The following is a 14,143-nucleotide window of genomic DNA, read 5'->3' as shown; positions in this document are numbered from 1 at the left end:
TGAACTCACCATCACTTCTCCCCAAAAAGTGTGTTTTAATGGTGAGTAGGGCACATGAAACATAGAGGCCCCGAAACCCACTAGGAAGTAGAGAAAATACTAGAAAACAGGGTATGAGAAAAAGAATTTCCCCTCTTCACAATGGGATCAGGGATCAACTGAGAAAATAAAACCCAAGGGTTTTAGGGTGGGAACGAACCAGAGAGATCAGTTTTATGTAAAGAAAGGGGATCCAAAGAAGGTCCTCTGCCAGGTCCAACAGCCAAACAGGGGCGAGGCTGGGAGGGGACCTCAGCTCTCCCATAAGAGAGCCTCCCCTGAGCTGGCCCTGTGTGCTGCAGAAGCCAGGAAAGCCTTGGCACTTTTACGACAGACAGGCTTTCTACCTGAAACCAGGGGAAGTAGAAGTCAGGCAAATTTGAAGCTAAAATACAAAGACCATAATGCACTATTAGGGAGAAAAAGCACTTGAAATCTTACTGGCTAGGACACTCCAAAACACTGCTGCTTCTCTTCTGCCTTTTATATTATGTTTTACATAATATGATTATTTTACTGGTCATATTGAACCTGCAAGTACCTGTGAGGGAAATGACCCCTCAATAGCTTATATCTTACAAGAGAAAGGCATTCAGGTAACGGGTTCCCATTCTTGGGACTGTGCCTGGAGGTGACTAGTTCCACCATGGCGGGATCTCAGGAGTCCAGTAATCGCAAACCCCAAAAGCAGATTGCCACCGGAAGCCCAGCGGTGAAGATAGTCGAAGAGGTTTGAGGTTTGTAGGATGTGTCTCACTGAGGCCTTTCTGGCTCTACCTATTAAATTAAATAAGACAGGGCGCCTGGGTGGCTCAGTCGGTTAAGCATCTGACTTCAGCTCAGGTCATGATCCCACAATTTGTGGGCTCGAGCCCCACGTCGGGCTCTGTGCTGACAGCTCAGAGCCTGGAGCCTGCTTCCGATTCTGTGTCCCCTTCTCTCTCTACACCTCCCCCACTCACTCTCTCTCTCTCTCTCTCCCAAAAAATAAACACTTAAAAAAATAAAAATAAATAAATTAGGACTATTTTCTAAATGAAAGGAAGAAGCAGGAAAACTAAAGATAAAAACTGGGTTCTTACAAATAGAATGATGTTTAATTTTCTTTTGGTGTAAAAAGAAAAAACAGCTTAATTGGCCACAGAAGCAAAAGTCTGACACCTCAGAAGTTCTCTATTAAGATGGGCTAGTCGATAGCAGAGATGGTGACAGTGAATGATTCTCCCCAGGACAACTTCTTGGACTTCAGTGCGCACAACTCAATGGGTCTTGTTCGAATGCAGACTGATTCTGGGGGCGCCTGGGTGGCTCAGTGAAGTGTCTGACTCTTGATTTCAGCTCGGATCATGGTACCATAGTTGTGAGATCTAGCCCCATGTCGGGCTCCACACTGATAGCCCAGAAACTGCTTGGGATTCTCTCTCTTCTCTCTCTGCCCCTCCCCCCTGTTCACGCGCTCTCTCTCTCTCTTTCTCTCTCTCTCTCTCTCTCTCTCAAAAGAAATAAATAAACACTAAAAAAAAAAAAAAGAATGCAGACTGATTCCGGTGTCTGGGTAGAGACTGAGATTCTGCCTTTCTAATAAGCTTCAGACGCTGCTGATCTACAGATCACACTTGGAGTAGCAAAGCTCTCCCGCTTACTAAGAACTCTTCTTGGTGGTTCTTTAACTTATCCAGGTGGATGAGAATCCATATGTCACAAGGCTCTTTGGGAACGTATCTTATTCCAGCATATGAACTGGGCCAATCTTGCTGCAGAAAATGGTACCATGGCAGGTAATATACCATGTGTCACTCAAAATGCCACTGACTACCAAGCTCGTGTCAACTGGTTGTTTCTGGACTTGCCTCAAAATGTTTCCTACTTGGGGGCACCTGGGTGGCTCAGTCAGTTAAGCGTGCCACTTTGGCTCAGATCACGATCTCATAGTTCGTGGGCTCGAGCCCTGCGTCGGGCTCTGTGCTGACAGCTCAGAGCCCGGAGCCTGCTTCAGATTCTGTCTCCTTCTCTCTGCCCTCCTCGGCTGGCACTCTGGCTCTCTCTCTCTCAAAAATAAGTAAACTTACAATGTTTCTTTCCTACACTTGTCTGGCACATAGAAAGCTCAACAGAGGCCCGTAGTATAAATGGATGAATGAACAAATGAACAAAGGAAAGAAGGAAGGAAGAAGGACACTAAGTGAACTTGGCTCCCACCCTGCCTCTGTGCATATTTGGACCATCTTGTAAATCTTTCTACTTGTCATGTATGGAGATAGGGGAACAATTCAAAACCATCATCAGCCTTGGTGAACGGGAAGGAGGAGGAGATGGGGAAATAATGCGTGTAGCCAGTAACTTATGGGGATCACTGAGCCCCGGGCACAGAGTTAAGTCCTTCACATTGACATAACTTCATCTTCTCAAAACCTCTGTGAACTGGGGATTATAAAGATTTCCACGTTATAGACTGAGAAACTGAAGCACAAGAGGGTTACTAACCCAAGACACCCCAGTGAGGAAGGAGGAGGCAGGTTCTGGGCCCAGGCTGCTTGAGCTGCACATTATACACCCCTCTTCACAGCAGCCTCAACACTTAACCCTCAGGGCAGCACTGCTACCCCCCACAGCAAGCCCTGACCCCCTTCTCTGCTATATTCCACAAGCAGTTAGCACCCCAAATTGGCTTGCCCGTGCGGCTTCTCCAAACTGAATATTAACACAGCATTAAAGACCTAATCGTTGCCTGTGTTTTTATTATACTGATACACCTTAGCACATGGACTCCACATGCTTATGAGCTTTGTCGGATGGTTTCTGCAGTTTCCCTAATTGAAGAGCAAAACAAACAAACAAACAAACAAAACTGTAGAGAATACTGAGAAGAAAAACTGTTTTTGGAGAGCGCACTTTTACAAGGTTTCAAGAACATACAAAGAATCTTCATATACTCCTTCACCCGGAAGGGCCACCCGCCTGCACTCTGCCCCATTTGCTTTATCATTTATGCTTGCTCTTTCTCCCTCTGGCTCACATACGCACACATAGATCTCCACTATTTTGTTCTGAATCATTGGAGAATAAGTTATAAACAGCACGCCCCTTGATTCCGAAATACCCCAGTGTATAATTCCTAAGAATAAGTCCATTCTCTTACACGTACTAGTCATCGACTCCGGGAAAAGTTCACGTTGATCTAATACTTTAATCTAATCTACAATCCACATCCAACATTGTCATTTGGCCCAAGGATGCCTTTTAGAGCTGGACCTCATACGTTTTAATGGCTGGATGTCTATTAAGAATTAATACAAGTAATTAAGAATTAATATGAGTCGAGTGCTTTGGCATTTAGAAAGCCCTTCCACGACACCAACTCATTTGGTTCTCGTGGTGCCTCTCTGAGGTCAGGCAGGCAGCATTATCCCTGTGATGAAAATGAGGCTGAAGGAATGTTACATTCAGAGCCAGAGCTCAGCATCCCCTCCCCTCACATCACTGCTTGGTGCTTAAACACTTTGTTTTCATGCCAACCAGCAGACTGACCGCCAATCCAAACATTTAAAATTCTATAAATACAATAATATTGCTTCACTGTTTATATCTCTAACCACTTTCTTTTATGTTAACATTATAGATTCTAATTACTGCCCATAGCTACATACTGAGGAAGAGTCTGAGGTGCCCCAGGAGAGCAGCTTGGTATGAGTTGGGAGGCCCATGGGCTGGCTCTTGGCCTTGCCCAGTCTGTTTTCCAGAGCTTGCACCACCATGTGCATAGAACTTGAACTCATAACTGGCAAAGGATCCCCAGATGTGTGCTTGGCTTGATCACAGAAAGCTGAGACACTGGATATCTCTTCCAGAACACAGTGAAACCTAAGTTTCAGGTGGGGAGGGAATTTGCTAATCTTCACAAACAGCCTAGAAAGATCAAACTCATGAACTTGCCTGCCGAACAGAAGCACTGATTTCGGAAATGGAACCAAGAGGTTCAAATCTTTACTCTGCCACTTAGCTAATTTTCCTTGGGCAAGTTACCTAACTTCGCTGGGCCTCCATTCTACCATCCGTAAGCCCAGATGGCAACAGCCACAAGCAGAAATGATGTGCGGTGGCCAGCATGGAGTCTGGCCCATCGCACGGTGTTAAGAGGAACAGAAAGCCTGCATGGCGAGTCCCTGCTGTCACACAACCCTGAAGGAGCCTTGCAAGGCTGAGTTTGTAACAGGATGTGAGCAATGTGGGGAGTTTTGGTGAAAATTCTGCATGGTTCTCTGACTGTTAAGAACACAAACTAACAGAGCCACTCTGCAGTAAGTGCTGTCTCTGGTGACAGGAAGCTGAATTTTTCCTGCGTGTGGCACTCTGCTCTAAGTTTGTGAACGTGGGGTAGAAAGAACAAAGTATTTACCTTTTCCAGGGCCTCTCTGTCAAGTAGTTCCTGCACAGCTAGAAGCTTGATGCTGTAAGAAAAAATGGAAACCACACTTGAGAACAAATCATTTCACGTCACCAAGCATCAGCCAAGTCCCAAGAACAAAAGTTTGACGTGTCAGCCTGCATTTCTGCTTAGTCCCATCTAAAATCAACCTCTGCTTTGAATTGAAATAACCAATTCAGAACTATTAAAAATATTTCTAAATTGTACAGCTGATTTCATCATATGATCCAGAAATTTCACTTCTGGGCACATACCCAAAAGAGTTGAAAATAGGAACTGGAACAGATACTTGCATACCCATGTTCATAGAGGCATTAGTCACAACAGCCAAAAGGTAGAAACAACTGAAATGTCCATCAGTGGATGCATGGATAAACAAATATGGTATATACATGCAATAGGATTATTTCTTTTTAATGTTTATTCTATTTCTAAGAGCAAATGTGAGCAGGGGAGGGGCAGAAAGATCTGAAGTAGGCTCTGAGCTGACAGCAGTGAGCCTGATGTGGGGCTCAAACTCATGAACTTTGAGATCGTGACCTAAGCCGAAGTCAGACGCTCAAGTGACTGAGTCACCCAGGTGACCCTGCATGCAATGGAATTATTATTCAGCCTTAAAAAGAAGGAAATTCTGGCCCATGCTATAACATAGCAGTTGCCCATGTTTACAATTAGTTGCCCATGTTTAGAATTAGTCTTCCCTCGATGTCCTTTTGATGATAACAAGCCAACAGCTAAATTCACTGCTTATAAACATGGACGGCTCAGCTGCTCATCTGTTTACCACACAGTGATCAAGCCCTACAGTATGTGGGTGGCCGAGGGTACCCAGAACTGGGACATGGTCCCAGCCCAGGAGGACCTCACAGCCTCTTGGAGGCCACAGTCAGACCACAGTCAGAATACAATGTGCAGGGTACCAAGTAGACAGGCCAAGATGCAGAGAGAAGCCTGGCCCTGGCAGAGAACAAGGAAGGCTTCCTGGAGGAGGGTCTGGCTAGCCTTGACCTGGGAGAAAGGCGACCCACAGAGGGACAGCAGAGGCAAAGGCACCAAGCATAGAGTAGGGGTGTGGAGTGTACACAACCCGCCCGTTTCCAGTTTAGGGGCCAGAACTGTAGCCAGCAACTCAGATGAGAGAATTCAGAAGTGGATGCAGGATTTACAGGGAAGATATCTTTCCCTCATGGCATGCTGCTTTTGACACGTCTGTGGACACATGGAAGGACTCATCAGTACATGGAAGGAAGCATGAGAGCTCACTGAGATTGTTCAGGGAGTGGGCCAGCTTCCGATGGTACATGACGCTCCCTCCCCACTGAGCTCATCTGTTTATGGCCACTGGCCACTGTGTTCTCTACCTCCAGCCAACCTGCACGGGTTCTCCAGAGTAGAAATGTCCCCACTGCCCACCTGTACCAGGAGCCTCCCTCCAAGGGGGTCATGCTCATGTCAAGATTCACCTTAATTTACAGAATTCTTTTAAAAAAATTTTTTTTAACATTTATTCATTTTTGAGAGACAGAGAAATAGAGAGTGCAAGTGGGGGATGGGGCAGAGAGCGAGGGAGACACAGAACCTGAAGCAGGCTCCAGGCTCTGAGCTGTCAGCACAGAGGCCTGATGCGGGGCTCAAACCCAGGAGCTGTGAGATCATGACCTGAGCTGAAGTCAGATGCTTAACTGACTGAGCCACCCAGGTGCCCCCAGAATTCTTTGCAGTATCTCCATATGACTAAGCAAGCACATCCAACCAAATGCAATGGTTTACATAAAAGCAACTCCAAGAAGCACAATAAAAGTTTTAAAGCTTATAAGACACTATGACCACTGCTAACAATTTAGCAAATATAGGAGCTCAGAGGACTCTGGGCATTCCCTCTGCTCCAACCACGCTGACTCTCCTTCATCTCTTGGACATTAGTTTTGTTGTTTGTCTGGCTTGGGTCTTGCGCAAGATCTTTCCAACACTGACGCTGGCATATTGTGTCATTCCGGGCCAGATGTGAAGGCCACGTCCTCTAAGCAGCATTCTCTGGACACCGAGGTCAAGCAGTGTCCCTGATGATCACATTTTATTTTCTTCAGTGCACTTGCTGATCTCTTAAAGCATTTATTTCTTGGGGTGCTCTTGCTTGTCTCTTTCCAAGCAGCATGGAAGCTCCTGGCACCTGGGGGCTCGAGGGTTTTCTCACTACTACATTTGCAATGTCTATCACTGGCACGTGGAAAGCACTCAAGGAACATTCACTGACCAACTAGCAGGGCCCAGTCGATATTACAGCTGACCCATTCCAGCTTGGATCTACTGGCCAGGCCTTAGTTTCTCCCTCTGAAACAGAATGCCTCAAACAAGATGACTATGTGTGTTTTCCCTTGGTGACAGGCACAACATTCCTGTGCAAATGCCTGCCATTAATGGGACGTGCCTGGTGGCCGGTCAAAGTCACTGGCTACTCCTCAGCACATTCTGATTCCCAACACATGAATCTAAATTCCAGGCCACCAATTTGGATGGCGACTTACATGCTGGGTTAGGGATTTCCAGTTGCAGCTCAAGTTTCAGAAGCTTAAATTGCTTCTGAAATAAGCACTGGAAAATATTTCTACCAGAGGAAATTTTTCAGTGGTCTCTTGTTCCTGCCCTTATCCCTGGCTATGAAGTCTGACTCCAGATCAGATATCAGACATCCACCGAGTAGAGGAAAGGTTTAAACACTGTTAAGATCTTCAGCTCTCTTTTCCTCTCTGCTTGCAAAGATACTGCCCTCAAGCAACTGTAGAACATGAGCTGAAAATCAACAGTTTCAGGCTCTACAGGAAAATGAAATTAAAACAGGGGCGCCTGGGTGGCTCAGTCAGTTGAGTGTCCAACTCTTGATTTCAGCTCAGGTCGTAATCCCAGGGTCATGGGATCAAGTCCTGCATTGGGCTCTGCAATGAGTGTGGAGCCTGCTTAAGATTCTCTCTCTCTCCCTCTGCCCCTCCCCCGCCACTCTCGCTCAAAAAAAAAAAAAAAATCAATGGATTCTCATTTAAGTCAAAGCCTGAAGGATTCCTGTTCTCATTGCCTTCCTTTGCTCTTGAATGGGGGTGGCAAATATGTGGCATGCCTATCGCCCCTCCCCAACCCTCTCCACCTCTTTCCATAAACTCTGCCCCATTTAACTTAGACACAGGTTCAGGATCCTTCTCAACACTCCAGTGAGGCACAACCAATCTACTCAGGTTGGCACATGAGATTACACTGATTTAACATCTACTCTAAAACTAATACCAAAGGGTATTAACATGTGGACGGGTCAGAAAAAAACAGGGGCATCCCCACACTACTAAAATGCAGTACTGTGAGATGAGATTGCTTTACGGGCAGGGGGAGAAAAGATGGAGAGAAGGTGAAAGGACACTCAAATCCATACGGCTTGAGTTTCAAAATGGAAAGAACACATACTAGTAAGTGAATGCTACAGCGGCTTGTAACATGGGATTTCTTCAGGGAGCTGTGGGGCTTTTTTCCTCCTTAGAGCTGTAGTCTTTAAGAGTATATGAGATGCTTCCTGTTATATAACTATTCCTAATGTTTTTTCTTACTTTATTGGAAACTCTCCAAGTTTGGGGTATTTATTTCAGTATTTATGCTATCAGATTCTTCTAACACATCAGATAGTCCCTGGGATGAAATGTCACTCATACCAAGAAGCAACAAACCCTTTTACCAAATCCTCCAACTGGCATTTCTTAGCCTCATCTCTCAGTCTGTTTTTTTTTTTTTTAATTTTTCTTAATGTTGATTTATTTGGAAGGGGCAGAGAGAGGGAGACACAGAATCAGAAGCAGGCTCCAAGCTCCGAGCTGTCAGCACAGAGCCTGACACTGGGCTCTAACCCACGAATCCCAAGATCATGACCTGAGCTGAAGTCAGATGCTTAACCGACTGAGCCACCCAGGTGCCCCTCTCAGTCTGTTTTATTCCTCCCTCCCTCTCTCCCTTCTTCCTCCTCTCCCTCCTTCTGTCCTTTTGCTACTTCCATGAATGTATATTGAATACCTCCTATATTTCAGAAACTGCCAGGCACCACGGTGACAGAGATGAACACATACTGTCTCTGCCCTCAAAGAGGCTAGGATTCTGCTTGGGCATGTGCTGGGGAGATGTGTCCCTGAGACTCCCCTGCTTCTGTGGACCGGCAGAGCTGGACTAAAGAGGACATATCTGTTGGGCTGCCTGGGGCTTGGCCAGCATCCTCTGAAAACAGCAGGGCTCCCATCAGATGGAATGACATACAATTTCTTTTTCTGCACTCCATTGAGAACAGAGGTAAATAACAAATGCAGCTGGCAGTGGCGATTTACTTAGAAAAATGACAACTTTATGGACAAGTTCTGAAGTCTAAATGGACGACACTTAGACCTAGAATGCATGCAATTAATGTTGGTTTAACTAAGCTAGGAGGAGTAAGGTAATTGAGGGCAAGGTCTTATTCAGCTGGATAGAGCCTGGTACAGTGAGGTCTATCAAGGAACTAGAGGTGGCAATGGGGAAAGTGCCAGGTGACACCAAAAGCAGGGACAAAAAGCAGTAAAGTTGAAGAGACAGAGGCTGGAGGGCACCTCTGCAGTCTCGGGTGGCTTAGGACTGCAGAATGAACCTTGATGGCCCCGAAAAGGCAGATAAGAGGCAGATAAGATAAAAGACAGATAGCTCTATGGGTGCTATAAAAACACTTAAAGGACAGCTCCCAACTATGCAGAAACTCATGCAGCCAGAACAGATTATAGCCTGAAGGGGCATCAGAATCAAGAATTCACTCCAGCTCCCTTTCTCTGAGGATTTTGGCACTGAGTTTCCACTGCATTTGTGAAGTGACACATGATAGTGCACGAGACACAGCAGCATTCGATAAATGCATAAAGGATGGATATATAATATGGTGGAGCCATCCACCCACCACATGGATAAAATATTTAAGGGTTATGTATTATGCACCAGGCACTATTGGGCGCTGGGGATTCCGTGATGAGCAAGCACAGCATCTGCCTTCAAACTCCTGAGTGTAATGGAGGAACCAGGTATGTACATCAGCCACGAGACGAGCACTCTCAAGGATGTCATAAGGCCCTTTGGAAGGGCATTACACAAAGCTGGCAGGTCCCTGGGAAGTGACTTCTAGACCAACGCCTACAGGCTTGCAAGGCTGAGAGGTCGAGTGGGAGGAAAAGCATGAGCCAAGGAACCGGGGGACAGAGTGAACATGGCCCACCGCCACCCCAAGACTGAACGCAGACCAGGGAACACAGGGGCAGGGAGGGTGGGATAGATGCTGAAAGATGATTCTGCAGAAACAAGTGAGGCCAGACCTGCTTAGAGGGTCTGTTAAGCCACATTAAGGAGTTGGGAGAGAGACAGAGCGCAAGCAGAGGAGGGGCAGAGGGAGAGAGAGAATTCCAAGCAGGCTCCATGCTCAGTGCAGAGCCTGACTTGGGCCTCAATCCCACCACTGGGAGATCACCACCTGAGCCAATATCAACAGTCAGTTGCTTAACTGACTGAGCCAACCAGGTGCCCCTGGACTGCACCTTGAGGGCAAGGAGTAGCTAGGGATGAGCTAGGGCAGTGGTGTTGTAGAGGGCCCAAGACACTCGAGATGCCCAATAAAGGTATAAAAATGGCTCTGGTGTGAATGACTTGGGGTCGGGTCAGGTCAGGGTGGGGGACAAGAGTGGAGGCAGTGAGACCTGAGCTCTGCACCCGGCATACCAGCCCAAATTGTCTCTGGGACAGGGAGCCAGACAAGTGAAGGAGGGGTTTCCGCTTGCATCTTCAGCATCTCAATCTCCGTGACAGCAGAAAGGACACTGCAGGCAGCCTTCCAGCAGGGGACAGGGGTCCCAAGAGCAGAATTGGGAGAGGAGGTGGAATCGCAGCCAGTGGCCACAGGTAATGACGACTCACTATCCACATGTCCCCCCACAGGACATGGGAGCCACTTAGGAACAGAAACTATGTCAACCCAGTTGTCTGAATGCTTTTCCTTTTTCTTTGAAGGAAGGCTCCACACTAACTTCCCCTGAACAAAGTAAGGGAGAGCTCTCTCTTGGTCATCAAATTTTAGAAAGGCCATGGATGTTAGATGCAGACTTGTTTTCCCTGATGCTTTATTTTCTTCCACCATTAGCTCAGGGCTGGGCAAACACAGCAGACATCCGCCTCTGGATATTAGTGAGAACAGGCCGCAGGGAGAAGGCAGGCTCTCAGGGAAGGCACTGCTTTTCTCAGATATGTCCTCTTCAGCATCTCCTCCCGTCACCGCCAAGCACCTGCTCGCCATCTCATCCTTCCTTTCCAAAGCCAGGCGCTGAACTAGAACATCAGCACCAGATCAATCTATGTGGTATTTAGCTTGGGTAGCTGTTCTTGGCAGGTCTGAAAAAAGTGGTCTGCCAAACGGTGGGCAGGAAACTTCTCTGATGACAGTCTCATGGTTTCTGTGCTATTTAGGTTTTCAACTGCTTGAATCAATTACAGTAATTTCTATTTCTTACAAATTTCTTAGAATATTGACCAAACCATTCAGATTTTCAGATTTTGAGCACAGAATGGTACTACCCATCACTCTTAACTTAAAAACAACCTCTGCTTCTGTGCTTATGTCCTCTTCCTGGTTCTTTAATGCATGTAAATATTTTTTCTCATTTAAAAAATTAGATTTATGAGAAATCAGTCTACTTTGTTGGTCTTCTGGAAAAAATACCTCCAGGATTCATCAATCCTACCTTTTTTTTTTTCCTAATTAAGTAGGTCAACATTTACCTTCATTAATTCCTTTCTCCAAATGTCTACTGTTTTCTTTTGTTTCTCTATTTACCTTCTTGAGTGGGGTATTCATACTTATATTTCTTATATAAAAGCCATGAATTTTTCTCTATGTAAATATTCGTCTTTGTTTCAAATTTCATTATGTACCTTCCTTGTTACCTTCCACCAAATCTACAGTTGCAATTTGGGTTTCTTATTGGAGCCCACGGTTCTTTGGATTGTATTTTTCTATCTCTAAGTAATTGGGATTCAAATTTTATCATTTTGTATTTTCTATAATTCTACTGCACTGAAGTTAAAGGAAGCACCCTGTACATTTTCTGCTTTTTAAAATCTCTTGATAATTTTTGCAGGGTCTATTTTATGATCCTTTTCTACTTCCTAGGTTTGAGTAGTTCTAGAACTTTTTTTTTTTTTTTTTTTTTTGATCTCCCAGTGTGTACCTTTAAGTTTTCATATTAGTGTGGGGGATTAGGGAAGGGCTCTGCAGTCAGTCTCCCTGGTGTACAAGCTTAAGGAAATTTAAGAATAGTAAGTGGGAGGCAGGGAAGACCTGGCATCCACCCCTGTGACCTTGACCAGAGATGACACAGGGGAAGTATTTAGCACACTGCTTAGCTCAGGGTAAACTACCATCAGTGGTGGATATTGGTACTAATATTGTTCAGAGCCTTTCTTTAGCTATTAATACTCCTCTAAAGATCAGAATAAAGAAAGAAACAGCTTTTTTGTGCTACCAACCCATTTCCAGACAAGCGCAACAAACCTTTATCTCCTGCTCTCCTTTTGATGTCATTTAACAATAGGCGACAGTTTACTTCTCAGACAAGGTCACTTTGTCATTGTTCCATTCTATAGCTCTTCTTAAGGACAATTTCTGACACTCATATTTGCTTGATAACCAGACTTAAAATAATAATTTAAATTGCTCTCTACGTCTACTGATTCCTGGGCTTGTGCTACCTTTTCCTGAGCAGTATTTTGTTTTATCTCCCGAACTTCTACAACATATCTTTAAAGTAAATTTTAAAGTAGGAGCCCCTGGGTGGCTCAGTCAATTGAGCGTTTGGCTCTTGATTTAGGCTCAGGTCATGATCCCAGGGTTGTGGGATCAAGCCCACGTTGGGCTCTGCACTGAGCATGCAGCCTGCTTTGGACGCGCGCGCTCTCTCTCTCTCCTTCTCTCTCTCTCTCTCCCTCTGCCCCTCTCCCACTCATGCTCTTCTCTTTCTAAAATAAAAAATAAATTTAAAAAAATAATAAAGGAACATGTTTATATGTTTTCCAAGCCCCTGCATGTCCGAGAATGTCTTTCTGATCAGCTTCATACACAAAAGACAACTCAGCTGAGTGTGAAATTGTTGGGTTACAACATAACTACCCAAACTGCATAGATGGTTTGCAAACTTACTTGATAATCAGAAGAACTTTTAATGTGTCCTATTTACAGAACCCACCTGGGGAGGAGTGATAGAGGGGCTGGGAAAATACCTGAATTCAAAACAAGACAAAACAAAACTCTCAGCATTCTCATCTTCCAACAGCTTCCATAGACATAGATTCTCTATTACAAAGAACAAGCCTAAAGTCAACCTGATTTTTGTTACCCTTTTCCCTGTTTGGATTCTTGTTAACTTCCCCATCCCCCTTCATCCTTGTTATTCCCTGTGTTTCCCAGGCTATGCCCAGATGGGGGACTCTTTTCCATGACAATGTTCAGAATGTGGTGAGCCAGCACCTAATTCTCACACCCAGTCTCTCCGTAGCTCTTGGAGGTAGCTGATGCCAGATCACTGATCTCTGTAATCACCAACACCAACAATCTGAATATGGGCTATCGGTTTGGTTTTCCACATCTATAACCTTGTCTCTTCTTTTTCTTTTTCTTTCTTGTATTTTCCAGAATGATTTCTCAAAGTTTTCCCCCCCCCATAACTCACATCACTGATTTGATTTCCCATAGCACTTGTATTAGTTTTCTGGGGCTGCTCTAACAAATTGTCACAAAGCTAGTGACTTAACACCACACACATTTCTTCTTTCACCGTTCTGGAGGCCAGAAATCTCAAATCAGTATTACTAAACAGAAATCAAGGGGTCAGAGCAGCCCCAATCCCTCTGGAGGCTCTAGAGGGGGATGTATTCTTTGCCTCTTGCAGCTTCCGATGGTCGCCAGCGTCCGTGATGTGTTTCCATCTCCACGACCACAATGTCTTCTCTTCTATCAAATGTCCCCCTGCTTGTCTCTTAAGGACATTTGTGACTGCACTTAGGACAATTCAGTGTAATCTCCCCATCTTTCAAGATCCTTAACTTAATCACATCTGGAAAGTCTTTTTTTTTTGCCCCATAAGGTAATAACATTTATAGGTTCCAGGAATTAGGATATGGATATATTTTGGGGGTCATTATGCAGCCTACCACACATTAATACTCTTTATACTCCTGTTGTTGGATTTTGTTTCCTCAAAACCCTTTCCTTATTTACTCCATCACTTTTTAAAACTTTATTTCTGTTGCCCTTTCCCATCAACACATACTTTCCTTATGTTTTTCTGCCCCTGTTTGAGAGAGGCCATGTCTTTTTGGAGTATGCTAAGGATGCCACACATTTCCCCAAAACTGTATTTTGTGGCCTGCTATAGATGATTTTCTGGGTCTTCCGAAGCTGCTGTCTTTATTCTGTTCTGCCGGACTTCTCCACAAAGTCCTTTTTTGTCTTATTCATCCATAAATAAGGAGAAGTTTGTCCTGACCGGTGATTGATTTTCAACAGACATTATGAGCAGACTGACAATGGTTCTGTTTTCTGCCCCTCTGTGTAAAGGATGAATCTCCTCCTCAGACCTGCTATGGAAGGGG

General features: G+C 45.0%; 1 protein-coding gene across 1 annotated transcript in view; it reads right to left on the bottom strand.

Moving 5' to 3' along the window:
• EEPD1 (endonuclease/exonuclease/phosphatase family domain containing 1) overlaps positions 1-14,143 on the bottom strand; it is a 112,142-nt gene that overhangs the window by 38,761 nt on the left and 59,238 nt on the right. Inside the window, exon 3 of the mRNA XM_049641695.1 lies at positions 4,436-4,487. Coding sequence (XP_049497652.1) covers positions 4,436-4,487 — 52 coding nt within the window. The remainder of the gene's footprint in view (positions 1-4,435; positions 4,488-14,143) is intronic.

The sequence above is a fragment of the Panthera uncia genome, chromosome A2, assembly GCF_023721935.1.
Source record: "Panthera uncia isolate 11264 chromosome A2, Puncia_PCG_1.0, whole genome shotgun sequence".
Lineage (NCBI taxonomy): Eukaryota > Metazoa > Chordata > Mammalia > Carnivora > Felidae > Panthera > Panthera uncia.
This window is presented reverse-complemented; position numbering and strand designations above follow the sequence as displayed.